The sequence below is a fragment of the Pleurodeles waltl genome, chromosome 8 (assembly GCF_031143425.1).
Source record: "Pleurodeles waltl isolate 20211129_DDA chromosome 8, aPleWal1.hap1.20221129, whole genome shotgun sequence".
NCBI lineage: Eukaryota > Metazoa > Chordata > Amphibia > Caudata > Salamandridae > Pleurodeles > Pleurodeles waltl.
The window spans coordinates 802,041,950-802,063,139 of NC_090447.1; the positions used below are offsets into that span (position 1 = coordinate 802,041,950).

Below are 21,190 nucleotides of genomic sequence, written 5' to 3' on the forward strand. Positions count from 1 at the left end.
GGCACTACCTGTCCATTTAAAGCACTTATCTTGTGACCTCTGAGGGTGAAACCCATCTTAGATAGGACCACTGAGTCACTGTGTCCTGGGATTTCCAAAAGGAGAGTTTATGTCACTGAAAGGCCTCGCTCCTGTTCCAAAGTCAGGTCCATCAAATACCTTGAATAGATTTTAAAAAGACTTTATCTCATCCTCAGGTAGCGGGTGTCACCCTGTTTTCAATTATATTCACCCACCTAAAAGGATAACAGACTTCAGGAGGGAGACTTGTATTGCAAACCTGTATCACCCACCTAAAACTATTCTCCGTTGACTTTAAAGGCATGCTCTTCTTAAACAAGAGGCCTCAGTCTCTGCTGGAAGAGCAACAGGTGTGAAGAAGGCCTGTTGCAGTTTTATTTGTTCGTTTATATGTTTATTCACTTACAGTTTTTCCCTTGAGGGACCGGAAAATACGGTCCCCACAATGTATAACATTTGAACTTGATAGTGGATCAGTGCAAGGGGATTTGCCCTCCTGCTCCAGGAAATACATCTCCTCAGTGACCCGCGACCTCCATCTACGAGGTGTGGGGGAGCCCCCAGATGAATGAGAGAGGGAGGAAGACGGACAGCTCAGGTGGCCACCACCGTAGGTTCAGGGCTACCCCGTGTGAGGGGGTGGACGAGGAGGAGGCTGCAGCATCAGCCACGGGGAGAGCGGAACCGCACAGACAGAGGGAGGGGGAGGGAGCGGGAAAGACTGCAGCGCTGACACTGCCCTCGCCGGGCCGGCTCAGGCATCTCACCCGCTGCACGTCACAGGCGAGCCTCGGCTTCCCAGGCAGCCAACCTGCAGCCCCCGCCCCGCGCCCCCCGGTGCATCCCCGCCCGAGAGGCAGAGCCGGGCTCGGCAGTTAGCAGCAGCATCAGCACCACCGAGCTCAGCATCAGCAGCCAGAGAGCGGAGGAGGAAGAAGAGGCAGGCGGAGGCTACCCACCGCTGCTAGAGCCAATGCACCCCGGCGGCCGCGGCACCCGGAGCAGGGAGCGAGCCCGAGGACAGGCACGGGAGCCCCCCTCCCCGAGCAGCGCCCACCGCAGGCAGCATCCGAGACCCGCGGCAGAGCAGGGTGCTGAAGTGCCAACACACCCCTGCTGTCGGCACTAATGCTGAAAGCCCCTCACGTTCAACACTCACAGCGGCCCGGGCCCACAGGGGTTTGCGAGGTTATCTGGCTCCCGCCGTTATTATTTTGCCTGTTGTACCTGTTTCCTCACCCAGGGAGGCGTCCACACACACCACGGTCTCCCTGTAAGATGCATCGCCCCCTCCCGTTTCATGTCCTTCCTCATCCCCTCTGATTTTCCCAGGGAATTTCAAGTGTAGCAGCAAATGTTTTGGTTTTCACCTTGGGGTCTGGTTTTGCTTCTTCTGGCCTTTGGTTAGTTTTTGATCTCCTCTCCTGCTGGGAATTCTCACTTTTACACTTTGTGGCTACCTTTTTCTTCCATTTTGGGATGCTGCTTTGGTAAAGGAAGATTCGCACCGCTTTTGGCACAAACTGCTAGCGTTGAGCTAAAAACAAAGGGATAAAACCACAACGCTGGATGGGAAAATAAAGACAAAAGTGGGGCTTTGTGCTTGAGAAGTCTCTGAAAGGGTAACAGCCAGGCGAGAAGGTGGAGAAAAAACGAGACACACAAGTGAGCAAGCATAGGAAACACAAACCGTTTTCTATGGTGAAGCTGGTGCCCCTGTTCAGGACGACTGATCTCAAGCCATTATTATGCAACCACAAGGATTTCTTCTTCCTCAGGGTGTCTAGGCTGCTGGGTTGCTTTTCGCCCAAATCAATGTGGTTTCTTTGGAACATTTTCAGCAAAGGAACGCATATGCTGCAGTGTCTTTGTGGCAAGAGTCTTAAGAAAAATAAGAACCCAAGTGGTAAGCGAAATGCATGCGAAGCATGTTCCTGCCTGTGTACATATTTACTGTGGGGCTCTAAGGTGCCCTGGATCCCTGGTCAGTGCAGGGGTTGCAGAGGGAGGGCCTACAGGCCATGTTGCTGCACTCTTGCCTCGGCTAGAGAAGGTTAGGACGTGTGTGCTGTGAGTCAACCCAAATCTGTGCCCCTGGGACACCCAGGATTTCTAGAGATCAGAAAACTTTGCATGCTATTAAAAAATGCCAAGGATGCATTTTAATGTCCTATAGAAATCTCTTCAAGAATGGGCCCTTTTAGAGAGTCCAGGGAAGAGATAGCCTGCGTCAGTTTTTGATTAGATTGGAAAAAATGCTACCATTTTGTAAGTAGGTGTTCAAAATATCTGCCTGGCTTTAAACACAGATTACATCTCGTTATTTTAATTTGTAACCTTATGGTTGGTGGTAGTGTCTCGTGGCTGGCGGTGGAGTTATCGACAAGATGTGCTGTCACTCTGAGGTGACCTGCTTGGAAAGCAACAGACGAAGACAGCCTGAAAAGCCGGTGGTATTGTTTTGAGAGATTGTGTTCCTCGGATGTCAGTGGATGTGTGTTGGTGAGCAAGCAGTCAGTGTGCTGCTGCTGCGATGCGGCTGAAACAGGACGGATCCTTTGGGGGCTGTGAGCGGGAGGAAGGGAGCGAGGCAGGACGGCACCTGTGACTTCAAATGACAGATGCAAGGAGTGAAGCACATGTCCATGCTGGTTTTGGCATGATAATTGGGTCAGCGTGCTTGCTGGCGTGCTTTGGGTGAGCCCGCGTTAGGGGGGCTGGTGCCCCTACGCGCGGCGGTGGTCGTGTGCTTCTGCAGAGCTGCTGTCCCCTTGTTTTCTGTCTGGGCCTCCCCGTGCGAGCACGCCGCTGCAGCTGATCGAGGCTTGGACTTTGATGTGTGTGGTGGGTGGTTTGGTGTTCTGGTGTGACCCTCGGTCAGACTAGTTTCAGGCAGCTCACAGTATGCCCCCCAAATTCCCCCGCGTCCCTGACGCTGGCACTGCAGTGAAGTAGATCATAGTTCCCTGTGTCTCTCTGACAGAAGCCCCCACCCCTTCCCTTTCCGGCGCCCCGGAGCCGTCACTGCGGCCACTGTTTCGTTTGGGCACTTACTCACTGTAAGGGGGTTCACGCTGTATGACCTTTAACCCAAAATTCGAGGGAATAAATCTCGGCCAGCCAAAGATTTGACCCCCCTCCCCGGACCTCCTCTCGTCCCCAACGGTTCTGCAGCAAACCAGAGTTACTCATACAACCAGAGGGTGCCTGCTCGAAGGGGGACGTTGTGTTTTGTACGGCGCAGGCCGTTCTGCGTGGCATGTGCGGCACATGTTGCTGTTAATGCACGGCCAGGAATCCATACTGCGCTGTTGACATCACACTCCCGGGTACCGCAGTGAGCCGGTGGTGCTCCGCGTACCCGAAGCTTGCTGCAAGCCTCACAGAGGGGTTTCCCTTTCACACCATAGATGTGGAGGGGAGGCAGGCAGAGGGCCTCGGATCCGCCTCCCTTCACCGGCTGTGGCAGATCAGTGTAAACATTGCGCCTTTGGGGCATGTATGAAAGGCCGGGGACGCACGCAGCGGCAGGCCTGGAAGAAATGATCCCCGCGGGAATCCCAAGATTGCTGCGGTCTTTGGAAAGAGAGAGATGCGCGATTATGAACCAGCCACCAACTTGAATTGATTTTACATTTTTTTAGGCCCAGGATACCTATGAGAGCGCATACGTGTGAACCTCCTTACGCTACAATACATGGAGGCTGGTGGTGGATTAAATGAAAACACCCCTTTTTTAAAACAAAAATGCCATGCATGCATCTAGCATTTGCAATAATATGCCAGAGACTATATTTGCAGTGCTTTAGCGCTATTACCGCCCATCCCCCGTTTGTGTTCCCAGAATGCTGCTTGGTCACCAGAGAAGGGTCGGGGTTGGTAAACAGATGTTACTCCTGAGTTTGTGAAGGCATCCGCGGTCATTTTGCAATTTCATTTGCTATTCAGGTTGTTTTATTACCGCACTCGCTAATTCACGTGTAACCGCACCTCCGCTAACAACAAAGTGTGACTCATACATTTCAGCGTGGTATGAACCAAGATGTCAAGCGAGTGACAGATGCCGATGTTCGCCATGCGTATTACAGCTTTAGAGTGCTGGTGTATTTCACGTGAAGTGAAAGACGGATGGTCTCCCAGTCCACTTGTTTCAGTATCACCAGTGCTTGTTGCAGTGTATTCAGGAGGTTGATCCTACATGCACCTCGGGAGGCAACGACATCGACGTGGACAGAACCCAAGTTAGCTAATACTCACAACTTAAAACAACCACCATCCACTTTTCAGGGGCTTGACATCAACTGAGAACCAGCAAGCGTTATTTAAATACACCGGCATAGCTTAGGGGACGGGGGGTGGGGGGTGTATTTGAGGTGTGCTACACCCCCTAATAAATGAATTTTCTGATGAATAGTTGGGTACATATGTTTTCAGTCGGGTAGTATTTCACCTGGATTGTTTACATACATTCAGACAAAAACGCAAACACACTCTCCCTCTCAGTTTTTAAAGTCGTCAAAAATATTAGTAATTTTACAGAATAGTGTGTTTTCCCTTATTTAGTACCCCTACCAATCTGCATTCATCTCTCTACCACTGCCCCGTAGGCCCCTCTCCCACGCACTCTGCTTGTTGTATTCCGTATTCAAACAATATATACCAGCCTGACCTTACTGGCCAAGCTACGCCCCGGTATCAATATAAATGATTTGCTTTGAAGCCTTAAGAACGTATGTTTGCCCTCTTGTGTTGCAGGTTTCTTGATGGCAATTTTTATATTCTGGTCAATAAGCAAGCAATTTTCAAAAATAATAAAATGACTGACAATTTTGCTAGTTTTTGAGGGTTTGTTAATTGTACTCGGCACTACAAAACGTGTTTGTTTTTCATTACAAATTAATGACAAGCAGTGAACGCCACTGGCGCTTTCTTCAGAGCCGTCTGAAGGCTGCTGCTTATGGCTCCGCCCTCTCCTTCCTCGGGCTCCTCCTCTTGTCAGGCCAGGTCAGGCTGGGGTGCTTTCCGCCTCCCTCACATTTTCTCAATAAAGCGCGCGCAGCCCGCTGGTTTGCCACGCGCCCGGCATGATGTCTGAGGTGACGTTACTAGCTGAGTCGAAGCTTCTTTTTGGCACGTGCCTCAGCAGTAACTCTTGAGCATCAGCGATGCTGTATGTGGGAAATGCTGGGTGGCCCAAGTTATCACAAAGCATGGTAAAATGTAAAACAATCAAAATAAGGCTTGCTTCTTTTCCACACGGATTGTAAACTCCTACATGACATGTAGGTGGTTTCCTGGAAAAAAGACCTTTGCGAAAGGTTCAGTAGGATATTTGGGGAGTAAATTGCTTGTCGTGTGAATTTTTATTAATGTAAGTAAAGCAGCTCCTTTTACTTTCCATGAACAGGGTGCTGTCTCACAAGAGGACAGGGAAGCCTGGTTGTGCGCATTTTCTGTGCACACCTCTAAGCTCTGACGTATGTGGGTGGAATGTGTGGACGATCTCTTATAGGGTTCCACTGAAGCAATGTTTTATTTTTTTATCATAGAGTAGATATTTCTCAAACTACTGAGTCTTTAAGGTGGGTAAAGGTATGGGTTTTTGAGGGAGATCCTGGTTGAAGTGAATGAAGGTGAACATTTGCTTTGAAGAACAAGGAACGCTAGCACTATGGTTGACCCAACTGAAGCTTATTGGAGGCCTGGACCTTGTATTGGAGGCAACGATGAGGCAATCAGACACGAGCAAAAACATATACGAGGAGAGAGAGAAAGAACGGTATGCGGGACTTGAAGTTGGACGAGTTTCTCCAGGTTTCATACCCCGTAGTAATTAAAAACAAACTTTGAAATGGGTCATCATTGAGCCCTATATACTCGTCCTTAACTTCATTGGCAAAATAGTATTAGATTTCTGGATGATGACATAGAAAATTATATGGTAATCCATGTCAGCCATTTAGTTCATGTTTAAAGAGTGTGAGCTGTCTTCAGGATATTGTGGGCCATATTTATACTTTTTGACGCACAACTGCGCCAATGAAGCTGTGTGTCAAAAATTTTAACGCCGGCTAACGCCATTCCAAAGCGCCATGCGGGCGCCTTATTTATTGAATGACGTTAGCCGGCGCAGCTGACTGGTGTGCGTAAAAAAAAACGACTCACACCAGGCAGCGCCGGCGTAGGGGAAAATGGAGCTTGGGCGTCAAAAAATGGGGCAAGTCAGGTCTGAGTCAAAATTTTGGCCTCAACCCGATTTGCGCCATTTTTTTTGATGCCCAACCATGGTCATTGGGCATAGAGGCATGTAGGGGGGCACAAATCAGGCACCCTATGCCACAAAAAAAAAAAAAAAAATACTTACCTGAACTTACCTTAAGTTCCCTGGGCTGGGTCCCTCCATCCTTGGGCGTCCTCCTGGGGTGGGCAAGGGTGGCAGGGGGTGTCCCTGGGGGCATGGGAGGGCACCTCTGGGCTCCTTCCGAGCCCACAGGTCCATTAACGCCTGCCCTGACCAGGCGTTAAAAAATGACGCAAAAGCGGCTGGACGTCATTTTTTAAGGCCTGCCCACTCCCGTGCGTCATTTTTGCACGGGAGTTTAAATAAGGCGCACATGGCTTAGAGTCATTTTTTAGAAGGGAACGCCTACCTTGCATATCATTAACGCAAGGTAGGTTTCCACGCTAAAAAATGACGCAAACTCTAAGATCTTTGGCGCTAGACGGGTCTAACGCCAAAGTATAAATATGGAGTTAGCTTTGCGTCGGATTTGCGTAAAAAAAACGATGCAAATCCGGCGCAAACAGAGTATAAATATGCCCCTGTGTTTCTGTATTTTTTTTCGTGTAGCACATCACTTTTGTATAGTGCATACTTTGAAACAAATCACCTCCGGGTGTTTATAACGGGCCATGATTGAGAGTTCTGGATTTGAGGCTAAAGGCAGCCCAAGTTTCTCACAGTGGGTGACAGTCAGTCAAAAAGGGGTTCAAAATAGATGGTCATTCAATCCTTGGCTTCTCTTCAGAACACAAAGAGCAATGGCCACACGTTCCGGTTGCAGTTGCGATTCTGTACCAATGTACACAGTTGTCAAGGTCGAAAGTAAAAGGAAATGCTTTGCTCGAAGCTGAGTGATTCCTTGTGTGTTTGAGGGGTGGTGAAGTGAAGGAGATGTGAGGAAGTGCTTTCAAGAGAGTGTGAAAAGAGGGTACTGAAGGGAAAGAGATGAGGTGCAAGAAACGCAGATATGCTCATGTACGAGCTGTGGAGAGAAAAAGGGTGTAAATGTCTTCCAGAGTTATTGACACGCTAGGAGTGTCACTTCTCCCATCAGGAATGTTTCATTCACAGTCTCACAATTTCAGAATTGTAATATTGATTATTTACAACAAAATCAGTTTTGTTACACATTTATCTTAAACAGCTAACAACCAGTGAGAAAGCCAATAGTCCTGCATGGTTTTAGGTGCATATCTGTTGTTGTGGTATATATCTGGATGCAAAAACAGAAAGATCAGAGAGGAACCAAAATACCAGTCAGTTGGCACACAATGGGAATTTCAGAAATGCAGTTTAATGATTAAGACACACCTTAATTACATAGGCAATACACTAGAGACCCTCCCCCTTTTTATCACAATTACAGCCCACTAAGTGACATCATCTGGGGAAGCTGTGGGATATAAACATGCATAATAATTATATGACAATACAGTCAATGTCAGGAATTTAGGATTTTAGGATTTAAGTTAAACATCAGCTCTTCAATGTTAGAAGCAGGTTCCTTCATTACTGTTGTGTTTTGGACTCTTTATTAATTTTTGATTTACACTAGAAACAGGATTTCAAGGTCAAATCCACAGGGCCTCTACAATTGCCAGAATGTGTGTTTCCTTGTTTCTGCTACAATTGGCCACATGATTTTTAATCAAATTTGATATTTTAGGTAACCATAATAGGGGCTAACAGCGGGTTAGTAGAAATACACAAGTGGTCAATCGGTGTCCATTGCTCCCAGGGCTGATTGAAATTGGCTATAAGTTATTAGTGTATTCCTCTAGAAACATACATGCAATATCTGGAAATCACATTTTCATAGGGTAGACCTGACCCACGTACCTTACCATAATAAATGATGCTCCTTATTTGTGATTAATGTTATTGGCTGAATTTCTAGCATTGCTCATCATGTTTAACGAAATATAGAAACGTGAAAAAGGCCAGACTGTCGAAGAAGACTATTCAGTGGCAGGACAATGGTAATATACGTAGCACAATAAAATATGTACTTTAGAACAATTGTGCTAATAAAACCCGATTGACAAATTTATTGCCACAGTACAAAGGCCAAACTTCAGTTTATTAACTCAACAGTGAGAAATTGATATGAGTAAAACGGTTTACTGCCTCACAGATTGCATGTTACAATCATTTTACACATAGAAAGAACTCTTAATAATCAGGAAGCATCTTCAATGTGATTTTCCCTTATTGACAAATTAAGCACATAGGATCCAGGTTTTCGTTAAATACTTTATTTTTTAATACATGCACATGAAAAGTGACATGGCATGAACCATATATGCAGATGTGCAGTGTGTAATGTGCTATCTCTTTAAATGTTTGTGGAAGAGGAGGGACATCATGATCCATTCGAAGCTTCACCTTTTGTGAGTCATGGCTCCTCTCAACACTGAACAATGATAATAAATAGCATATTACACTCTGTAAACCTATTATATATGTATACATACACATTTATTTCATACTCATACTAGTTACTTTATGTCAACCACATCTCCTCTGACGTGACTGTTTTAGCAAATGTAGAGACACCTAGGCCTCGGATTCTAATGGTCCCACAGCACTTCAGTTTTGCCTGTGTTTTACATCCCAGCACCACATCAAGAGGTTGGGCATTCTCCTTGATTATATTAGGGATCCTGACACCCTTGTTATGCCACCGATAATGAGTTCTAGGGTTGCCCCCTCTGTAAATAAACTATTCTAGGAATCCCATGAACCACCGCACAAGAAGCACATCCCTACATATTACTTCCTACTTTGTTGTTGATGACATTTTGAATACAGATTTTCATAATTTGTGCTATATTCAGTGCTGAAATATGTGGTCCATTGCATCACGCAAATTGATTAGTCTCACATTGTATCAGATTGATCTAGGAAACCAAGGGCACACACAGGTCATATTCCACTCAAATAGTTGGAAGTGACATTATGAAATAAAGCCTCAGGTTCTAACGTGAATACAAGCTAAGATGATGACAACAGGAAAATTAGGGTGAATTGAGATTTACAAATATTTTTCAACTAAACCTGTGGAAGGTTTTAGGGGAGTTTGATCCTCTGATAGAAATAAGCATGATATTCAGGTTTATTGCCAAGCAATAATTGAACATAATAGACTTTGCACTTTTCCCATCACTAATGCCAGAATGACTGGTGAAAAAATATTGCTTCTAACAATGTTGTTGCTCCTACGTTTCCTGCAAATTGCTGAGTAATTTTTTTCTCAACTGATGCCATGTTTTCAAAGCTATGATATGTTGAGACAACCCCTTAATATGGCAATTCTTTCAAGAAACCCCCCATTTGCTATCTTCTCCTTTTGAAAATGTTTCCCCTGTTCCCAGAGATGGTTCAGCTAACGTCATGGTAAACAAATAAAAGCATGAGTTATGGATCGGAAACAAGTAAATGAACATGTAATTCAAATCATATAATGTAATTACACATTTCTTTGCAAGCTACCGTTCAACCAATCCCCAAGACTACACTTATGACTGGCAATGATTTGATTCCTCTAAATCATACAACTTCCACCTGCCTAATTCATGCTCCCATACTGCACTGACCTCACTGGCACCTCACCTGCATTTCACTTGAACTACTTATAGAATATACAGGGGTTACTGTTGACTGACAACCCTACAGCAGCAATGATTTTTTCCCAAGCGATGGCAAACACATAGTCTTGTTATACCCTCACTGTAGTGATGGCAAAATTGTAAGTTTAATTGTAGAGTTGGAAGAGAATTACCGCTACAGCTCCATATGGTGTAGTTGCTTCAGGTTGCTGGTAACACAGTGTCTTAAGATGGACCTTAGGAATGACTGTATTTCTGGTGAACAAGTCGGACAAGTTTGTGAATGGGTATTTGCTGACGGGACCCTAGAGCTGCACCAAACCAGAGAGTCGGTGTATATAACTGCTTTGCAAATGACACCATGTGTCACAAATGTGATATAAAGATTTCTCCATGACATTCATTTTGGTTATCATGAACCCGCAACTGGATTTGGCCCTCAAGATTCATTAGCAAGAGCTCACAAGTTAATACCTGGGAGCCTCATTGTCCTATACTCATTTCAACCTAGGTAACATTACATGTTGCAGAAAATTTGTCATTTTTCCTATAACAAGGTTGATGAGATCCCACCTCTATGCTCTCAAATATGATTCTGAAAGTTCTTTGGTAAAGGATAGAGGCCATTTAATTTCAAAGGGATAGTTAAAAATCTCTACACCTGTCAAGCTTGATTTATCGAATCTTCTAAATCCTCCATCAGTTAATATTAATTCCTAACTCGTCTTTGTTGCAAGCATTACCTCAGATGTTTTCAGAAAGACAGAACATATTGGTGGCAGTTGTTCTTTCTGCTGCTCAGTTTTTGGTACATGTGACCTGAAGCATTTAGCATTGTTTTGTTTGTGTCCACCAGAAGGCCTCTGGAGTTCAGTATCATACTTGTACCGCAGCACTGGAATCACAGACGTTAGACGTGCTCCGATGCACAAAGTTGGGAAACAAGACAAAGTAATGAAGGCATCACCACACTGGCTGAAATCGAAGATCTGTGCAACATGGTCGCCCTACACATAAAGGGATCTGATCAAATTGGTTCTGAGTTTCAAAACGTCTCTCATAGCCTCTATCTTCAGTGGACTTGCTGGGGAGGTAAGTTTCACTTGGAGGCACATGCTCCTTCACTCAGAATAATAACACAATGAAATTGTGCCTTCAAGCTTCACAAATGGCAATTTCACTGAATTAGATACATTTGCCCAAATCTCCATGAGGTAAGCCAATGTGGAATAAAGACGCTTCAAGGCACATCACTCTATGTCTTCATTAGGCTTGTATAATGCGCTTAAGGTGTGGTATGGATAGCTGGGTGAAATGGAAGGCAAGGGTAAAGTAGACACATGAATTAGGTTCAAGTGCAACTCATTACTAACGAGTTTACATTAATCTCGCTTTTTTCTGATGCTCCCATTTGCTCTGGTGTACATAGTGTGCATTTTCTCTGTGGCCCATTGGCTCATTTCACTGGAAAATTACTCAAAAACACGTTTCTAAAACTTTGAATTATGATTTATTTCCTCAAAAAAAATTTGGGGTCCGCATAATCCATTCATACAAAATTCTTGTAAGTGTTAACTTGATTACTGCAATTTTTACAAACTATTAAAGTCCATGCCTTGTTCATTCGGGTGAAAGTCATTTTCTAAGATACATGTAGGAGTAGCACATCTAAACATATATAAATCCCCCTAACTTTACTACAGTCTTGTTGTAAATCAAGGTTGCATTATACACTCATTGTAATTCTAACTTCCATGTTAAACACCAGTAAGTGGAATATACTCACGCACATTTAGAATATATTAAGGCTATTATTCATAGAAGATTAGAAGTGCATAAAATGTTGCTAAATATGCAGTTAGTGGCTTACCGTACATTTATTATGAATCACATATTTAGAAGAATTTAGTTTTAGCACATTGATAATTTGAGTATAACTGCACCAAGCAACAGGACAAATATGCCCCTTAGCACTAGACAAAAGCCAGTGTCAATTTTTCAGTTTTTGAACGCAGAAAACTAAGAATATTATTCCTCAGTTAAAGCTACATTTGGGGTTATGCTACAAACACTGGGTTCAATAACACAGTTCTTTACTTTGCCACACATTTTCCTGTTGTTCTTTTGTGAGCCACGCGCCCTACTCCACGTAAGAGAACACTTTGAGGATTAGCCATAATGTTAACTGCACAAGGACGTCACTAGCAGTGACCTGTTGACCCCGATGGAGCATATGACCATTGTTACCAGCCCGACCAGGATTACAAGAGCCACAAAAGCACTACAAGGCTGGGGGTTTTCAACTCGACTTTTTATCAGCCTCTCTGTCTGCCTGAAACTCCAGCTAACAATGAAGGAAAAATGTAGGAATTAGCGCACAATCACCAAATCCCACTATTCCCATTATTCCCCCAAAATGTGTGATCAGCAGTAATGTGTACAGAATCACCCACGCCAGTAGTATCATTAGTTCCAGAGTGGTAATACCTGTCTAAATACTAACCCTCCTGTAATGGCCCCAGAATGGACTACCACCACTACTTTTCACTATGCAACGCCCCCCGAAAATCTGATTATGTAGTAAAAGCCTAGTGGCTGTTACCTTATTGTAATTAACAGCAAACACTTTGCCTGGTCCTGTCTGTACATTGTTACCCTCCCTTGACTTGAACGCATTTCAGTGAAGATTTACGAGTTCGATTCCATAAGAGTAAAATATCACTTGCGCAAACTGTTCTACAATATAAGTAAATATGTGATTGAAACCTTTGTGGCTTGGTTATAGTCATTTCCTTCATCCTTTTGTAAATCACAACGGGTGAAATTATCTCTTTGGGTGCACGGCGGAAAGGAGTAATCTAGTGCTTTGTATGAAAGGGAGGCAGCTGCCTGTTTCTATCCGGTTTAATTGTGTATGAGGCCTTGGATTTTAGTACTTCAACGTGAAGTAGGTTTGTGTAATCACAATAACGTGCCCTGTTGCTGCACACCGTATCTAGAAACACGTTTCTTTTTTTGTGACTGGAAAATTTCTATTGAAAAAAAAAGCCTTGCTGAAATGTGATAATCGTTCGTTTACTTCCCAAGATTCATTTAATTGAAAAGTAAACATTTGTGGATAATTGAATGCTCTTTAAAATAGATGACCATCGATTACCTTTCAAGACCAAAGGGGATGGGAATGTGGAAATTGGAAGTGCTACAAAGGTTGATGAATGGTAGAATATTTTGCAAGCGTTCACCAAATTTGCTCCAGGGTTATGGTTGCTGTTACTGTAGGAGGCACTATCCGTGGAAAAATAGTAACTTTACTCTTGCTGCCGGAAGACCAACTCTTCAGATACAAAGTAGACACTCGATGATCGGCAACTGAATGATGGTGAATGACTGATAGATCAAAGATTAATTATGTGCAGTTGAAAGATGGTTAAAATGATAGACGAATGATATTTTGATAACTTAGTGAAGGACAAATGGTAAATTAAATTATTTATACTCGTGGAAAGATATTGATGGATCCTTACTAAGTCACACGGTTTCCCCCCTTCGATGTCCTTTGACAACCCCACCCCATTCACAGGACAACAAATAATTCATATTAGCTTGGAGCACTCCTATCTCGTAAAGTACGGTCTGAGAGTGGATGAAATTAAACAAAATGTTAGCTATCGAAGAAAGCAGAAAGTTGAAGTCAAAACGTAAAAGTTGAAGTTAAAAGGTATTGCTTTCGAGACTTGACATACAGTTCAGTCATATGGGGAAAACCCCCTATGGAGTTCATCTGAATATTGGATCACATCGCTTGTGCTGTGTCTTTGTCCTTTGAAATGAATTTCGTGAGTCAGAAAGTTTGCACTGTGAGAGAATCCATATAATGTATTATATCCTCCGAGCTAAAAAAAACTTTTCTGAAAATAAGTGAGTTAAGAACAATTTATTTGTAGATTAGCTTTTATCGTTGAAAATGTATTCAATTAATTGGTGTGAAGTGACATTGTTTTAAAATTAGCCATCTTGATAAAAACGGGATAAGATGCCATTACCACACTTTCACTATTAGCCCCGTCCTTCACCGTGTTCGCCAGCCCCTTCTTTTTAGGTCGAGCACAGCAGCGCAAATGCGCTGCTTTTCCGATGTGTTGGTATGTATCCGGGCTCTTAACTACACCCACCGCACGCCCATCACTATCACTTGTTCGTGGGCTTGCCCTTCAAAAATCCTTTGATGACATTGGTAAATGGTTTACGTTTGTCCCTCCTTGGGGAGGTTATGTTACCGCCTTGGCCATCGCCCCTGTTACATGACTAATTGCACTTTTGCCTATAAGTTTGACTGCGAGCAAACTTATTTTTCTTTTTGTGTCTCTTCTTATCACTGATGCTCGTGGCAGCCGTGGAGCTTTAAATCGGCTCGCTTATGTGAAAATGTTTTACATTTCATTTTCAAGTTATGTGGCAAGAAAAGTCCGGTTAGGAATTTACAACGCTAATAGCTCTAAATCGAGCAAATTCGAGACCAATTGTAGTGCAAATGCTTGTTTATCTTGATTTCCTCAAATTGTCTTACAGAATAAATTTTCTTATTTGGTATACCCTTTTGGGTCCCATTTCAGTACCCTCCAACTTCCCTTCCCACCCTTCATTCTGTGACCCAACCCTCCACTGCCACTATTATTTTATTACTTTTTAAACATTTTTAAATGACATTCGATCCTGGTGACTACATGTTACAAATGGGCACATTAAGAAGAGATGCAGCACAGCCTGTGTTTTATGGTAAAGTGTGAGGTCAAGTGTGTTTTGTGGTTGAAAATGGGGTACACGTGATTTCTTGGTCTGTCAAAAAACGCAGACATATGATTAATGAATGGAGTTTTCTACAACTGTGGTAGTGTATAGCTCTCAGATGGACAAAAGAGCAAGTAAATAATCAGTGCATAATTAAAAGCAAGACAGAGATGTTGTGCTATTTTTTAAAGTGCCTTTATAAAAAGATAATGTCTGAAAATAATACCGCTTTTTAAAGGACTACTGTATGCCTTTTCAATGCCTGGATTTATTATTAAACGTCTTAACGATACAGCTATTATTAACCAATGGTAACAAGGATATCCATCAAATTTATAAGTATATATAATTAGTTAACCTTGTGCAACCCATCAAGGTCATTTGTCTTGAGTGTATCAGTAGTGGGGTTAATCATCAAAGGTAGTGAGGTTCTAAAATAAATAGGTTTAGGTTTTCTGCATTTATCAGGATCACTGAGGAATTCCTGCATGCCAGTTTCGGGATATGGTAGAGGTGAGAGGTGGTGGTGGGGGTTGAGAGCTCAGTGGTGATCAGCTGCAGAAGCAAGGAATAATAAATCTATGAAAACAGTTCTGGTTGTTGACAATTGCAAAACCTAAATCGGAAAGTATCCATGGCATTGCAGTCATATTCAACAGGGATAGAGTGTTCATGTTTCCAGGTACCCCACCCCCGAGGAAAAAAAATCCCTTGGATAACCAATCTCAGTTCTGTGCAGCCAAGCTGTTAATATTCATTTGAGTGGATGACGTACACCACTCTGTGCTGGGCCATGAAGAGTGCCAGCAACAAAAACTCTCATTGGGTTCACCGTACGTGTATGGATTGGCCAACAGTGCAGCAAAGCGTTCCACCAAACAACATTCTTACCTTGGGCCGGGTCCACAAATTTTCATGAATCACATGAACAGAAAATAGATATGACCTGATGCGCAGAAATAGTCGTAAATGAAAACATGAGTAGTCTGCATGGTGACATGCGTAACTTAAGACAGTATACAGACATTACCATAAACCCATGCTTAGATAATGATTGATGTAGTAGAGTTGTGTGTCTGCATGGTATCCACAAAGACAAAGAGGCCGATTTTAGTGAGGCCCTTGCGCTGCCGTTGCGTCACATTTTTTTCCTCAACTGAGACGCAAACCACAACATCATATTGATTGGGTCTTGCAAAGTCACTTTGAATGGAGTAAGGCAAGTCAGAGCCCTTGCATCATGCACCATGGTGCAAGGGCACCTGCGTTGGTGCTAGAATGCGGAAACGGCACCAGCGCAGTGGGAAAGGACAGGAATGCACCACACGCAAAAGACACAGCACATACCTGCACTTTCCCTGTGATGCAGGGTAAGAGCAGCATCACAAAACCGTAAATACGCCACACAGTTTACAGCTGTTTTCATTTTGATTTAAGATGAGAAGTGTATACATGTCGAGACATTAAGGTCTTTTATTGCTAGGAAGATTACACATTTAGAAATTCCTTTCTATTTTATTCCCACTGAGAGTGTTATCTCTACACATTTTTGTGACACAAGTGTTTCATTATACCCATGATAGTCAGCATTGTAAATTGCATAAACAAAAACATGCATACTTTACAGCTTGTCCTGAGCACAAGTGCATTAAGTGTCTGTAATATGCAACTGAGTGTGTAAAAGTGGGAGTACATGAAAGAGTGTCGGAAGACAGCCATTGACATACTAAGCAACTTTGGTGGTAACATTTTGGGTATTCACAAAGATTTTACAAAGCACACTCAACATTCTCTAAAACGGAATTGGTTAAGTTGTGCATAAAGTGCCGTAATGGACAGTAATATATACAGCACTTTTCAGTTGTTTGTAGGAACTAGTGATGTTTTAGAAACTACAAATAATTTATGAGGAATAGGGAGAAAAAATGAACATAATTTCAGAATTACATATCTGCAAACAGATCCGATTCAGGCAGGACACTCTCAATTTTTTAAGCCCAGAATGGTTTTATTTGAGGTGTTTTCAGCGTAAAAGCTCCCCTTCTTCAGTGCACGTAAATGGAGAAAATCAGTTCTCCGAATTTATTTTTCAAAATGCCCCTCTTACCAGGTTCAAAATGTTGACATCTATGGAATCGGTGTATTTTCTGAAACCTAGGTATGTGTGATGTATGCATAGGTAGGGTTAGGAAAATGGAACCTCATCAACAGTGATCATGTCTAGCATGCAATCACGCACAAATGTACATAAAACACACAACATTCATGAACTATACTTACATTTATATGTGTTGCCAAACAGTTGTAACTTAGGCATACACACGTACGTGTTTACATGGGCCTTTGAAAACCATCCTCGCAAGTGTAAAACCATCATCTTTGCTGATTTGTACCCAAACTTGAAAAAAAACCACACACACATACCATTCCCCCAATAAAACAAAATAAAAAAGGAAACACATTCTCCACAAACTGCTCTGAATGAGTCTCTTCCGGACACCCCAAGGCCCTTGGCTCGTGTTTTTCTTGTGGGAGGCACAATATCCCCAGAGCCTTTCACTGACTTCTCTTGAGTTCCACAGAGGAGTCCGGTCGGTTCTTTTATTAACGTGTTCCTTGTTCGTGCTCAAACTCAGGTCTGTTTTGCAAACGGAGTCTTTCAGACTCATGTTTTTATATTGGTACCTTGGCTTGCTGACACTTAATTCAATAGCGTCACGTGGTCCGTTCTTTATTTAATTACAGTGCTTTGAGCTCCGAGCAGGAAGGTAAAATGAATGCAGCCAGTGTGCACACACACAAATATGATTGGGTATGTGTGTTTAAATAAATAGAAAATCCTGTTTTAGCATTGCAACTGTGAACGAAGCACGTGTTTATCCTTGACCATGTTGCCCAGACATGCATTAACGTTACTATTTTGACAAGTGACGTCTGTGTCCCTGGTAGTGACTAGTGGTGGCAAGGTGCTCGTCGGTTAATGTTAACACAGTGATGTTATTTAGTCGTTTTAGATGTTATGTTAACTCTTTAGGCCAGAATGAACACCCAAGGGCTTTGGCTAAGATGTTTTAAATAAAAGGCAACGAGTGACGTATTTTACTTGAGAGATTTCTAATAGTTCATTGGGTTGTTATGTGTTCTTTATGGAACTGTCCTTTGGCCTCTACTAAGGTATCTATGGTGCAGGGGGAATGCCTTTCCAATTCAACCCAGAGCTACTTCCTCCAGAGAAGACCCCAAATGAGCCCTAAAATGGCAACCCCTCACTTGAGTGCCAAGGTAAACAACAACCTGTTCACTGGCCCTCTGATCGACTGCTCCACTCCTCTCATCTATCGGTACAATCAACATGGTCACAATCACTTAAAAATGTACATCTTTGCAAATATGTGATACTTTTATGCAAGATACTGGCCTCCAACTTCACCACTCGAGCATCTTATGCCATCACATGCTCTTTATGCAAGCAAGCTATCTTTTGTTGTGTGTACTTTTTTGAAGGTATACACAGCACCCCTATTAGAAAGGCTCCCAAATTCGGAATAAATAAAACAAAACATGAAATGTTCTAGATGGATCAGCTTCAGTGGGGCGATGTCACTGTCCAAGTGACAGGGCTGTAACTCTGCCAAGAGGTGGCCAGTACTGATGTGCATGCGTATTTGATTAGAATTTGAATTGATTCATTTGCTTGGTTGCAATTTGTCCGAATTTGACTTTGGAAGTACTGTTTAAGCACAACCCAGTCAAATGTTACTGTTTGTCCTTTGGTTTTACAGTTGGCTGTTCTTGGTTTGAGGGCTACTTGCTTAGTGACCATTTTATGGAGTTTTTTTTTTACTGTAATTCAATTTTGTTTATTTAAAACCTTTAATTTGTTAACAATAAAACCGGTGTCCAGTTATGCATTTGCATATTACACAACCTGTGTTACAAGCAATACCAACAACAGCTAAACACCACAGAGAGAAAAAGAGCGAATTAATACAACTAATGCATATTGAAGAACTAGTAACTAAGTAGGTTAAAAAGAGTTACAATACCACTTCAATAATATTTACACACAGATGCAAAAGTCGAAATAAAGGTTGAACTAAACAACTTCTATCGTAGTTGAATTAATTGTCAAGCACTGCACAACTCAGGTAGTCTAGTCGTGAAGATCCATGTATTATTCCTATATTAGTTTAAAAAAAATCTAGTTAACCCAAGAGTTTAAGTTGTCGTTTTTCAGCTAGTGCTAAGTATGCGTTGTCTAAAAGCTGAGATGTGATATGTGGCTTGTTTGAGGATTTACAGTATCTCAATTACATATTTTGCCCATTTGTAAGCTATATAGTAGCCACACCTGTTTATCACAGCTGTAGCCATTTTGTGGTACCATTGAAAATAATTTATTTTGCCAAGTCACTGTTTACGATTAAGTTTATCTTGGTGCTAGCTTCTTTCCACCATCTTGATAATACTGGACAGTGATGGAACATATGAAGAAAATATACATGTAGGTTGTAGCGTATCAAACATACCCCATCTTCAAAATTGTTTATCATCTTCTGGAGTGTCCAATAGATTGAGTATTTTCAACTAATCCAGCACTGTAAGTTTGCACTTGTTTGTTTGTGCTTTTCAAGCATCTAGACCATTCTTCATCTGAATTGTTACAGCTCAGAGAAACCTCTTAATATCCAGGGAATGCACAATTTCTTTTATCGGTATCTTGCTTTTGAACATGATGTTCTCAATGGTTTTTTCCTGACATTCTTAGCAGTTTTATGGCTTTTCAGTTATTCTTCTCACTCAGTACTTCCACCAAAGTAGCCATGCTCATGTACACACACACACGGCCATATTTACAAGAAAGTGGCGCATCACTAGTGCTGCACCACTTTTCTTGCAGCCCTCTTGAGTCCTCTAACGCCACCATGGTAGCTCCGTAGTTACAATACGCTGCACCAAGGCTCATGTTAGGGGCAATAGAGTCATTTTTTGATGCTTTTGTAACACCATACTGGATTATTGTAAAAAATATATAAAATGACGCAAATCAAGTTTAGTGTTAAGAGGCCCATTGAGATCAATGGCAGCCTCATTTTAACAGCTGCTTTAAGCGGGCATTAAAAATAAGGCTAGAAATGGCGCAATGGAATCTTGTAGATTCTATAGTGCCATTTTTAGCGACCCTCTAATGAGGGAACGCCCCCTTTGCATACATCATGCATATATTATGCATGATGTGGCGCAAAGGGTTTAAAAGGTGTCTCAAAGCTAGCTTGCACCACCTTGCAAATATGGCACTTTGGTAGTGGCCCATTAGCGTCACATTTGAGGCAAAAAAATTGCTGCAAACGTGGCACTAAGGGGCACAAGGGGCTCGTAAATCTGGCCCATAGTGCTGCTAAACAAGCCTTGGAAGAGATCAGCAAACCACACAATGCTGAGGCGGGGTGTGTTTCAGTTGTGAGTAAGATGCTAAAACAAGACTAGTACAGTGTACACTTGGAAATTGCATGACTGGTGGGGTAATTTGTGAGAATATATAATGCTGGGTGTATGCCTCTGGGGGCTTGGTAATACAATATACAACAGTAGTCTGGTTCCGTGTGTTCATTTAGCAGGTCTATAGCCATGAGCAGCCATATAGGTGCATATTTACACCATGCCAATTTTCATTAGAGAACATTCCATCACTGGGGGCAGAAATACTATACTTTGCTTTATGTTCCTGTAAAACATACTTAAGAAGGGCTTTACTTGCTTTTGAATTCCCACTCACTGAAAAGGACACTCGTTTGCAGATTTTTTGTTATCTTGATGACATGCTCCAAAGCTGGGAAGATGGCTTGGTCAATTCTAGATTTGCCGTTGACCTCTGCCAGTGGCTAGCTAATCACAAATTCAAATTTTAGCAGGCCAGTCTCCGCCTTCTTTCGTCTGAATTTGATACATTGAGTTCCATTAAACTTGATAATGATAAAACGTTCCCCTTGCAGCGCTGGCTTATTAATGCAGCTGCAAGGGTTCTATGAAAAACCTGTTTTTATTAAACTTAGCATGGGCCACGGAAAAACAAGAAGCAAGCTGATTTTGCAATGTCTCTGCTGCGTTTGCAGACTAAGGAACAAAACAAATACATTTTATATCTACTTTTAAAATGTGAAAAAGAGCCCTAAACCTGTGGGAACACTCGTTTGCTCTATTTCTTATTACGTAAGTGGCAAAACTGGCGAAAGTCTTTTTGCTTATTTGTTTATTTTTTGCTTATTTCTTTATTTTATTTTTTAATGCAAAATTGATTTATTTCGTTTTTTTCACCAGCGTTAATTGGCCTACTATGTCTCTGGTTTCACTCCTTTGACCACATAGGTGGTCCTACCTTTGACAAGGCGAGTGTCGGTGTTAAAATGGGCTTTAGAGTGAATGTTCATGTTTCTAGCACTACTTTGCGAAGGCTAAACAGTTTTTGGGTCAGATCACGTACATTGCACCA

The 21,190-nt window shown here is 42.5% G+C and overlaps 1 protein-coding gene across 1 annotated transcript in view; it reads left to right on the forward strand.

The window, feature by feature from the left end:
- Nucleotides 1-723: 723 nt before the first annotated feature.
- Nucleotides 724-21,190, forward strand: part of FGF14 (fibroblast growth factor 14) — a 1,239,298-nt gene continuing 1,218,831 nt past the window's right edge. The window contains exon 1 of the mRNA XM_069205060.1: nucleotides 724-1,927. Coding sequence (XP_069061161.1) covers nucleotides 1,720-1,927 — 208 coding nt within the window. The 5' untranslated portion in view covers nucleotides 724-1,719. The remainder of the gene's footprint in view (nucleotides 1,928-21,190) is intronic.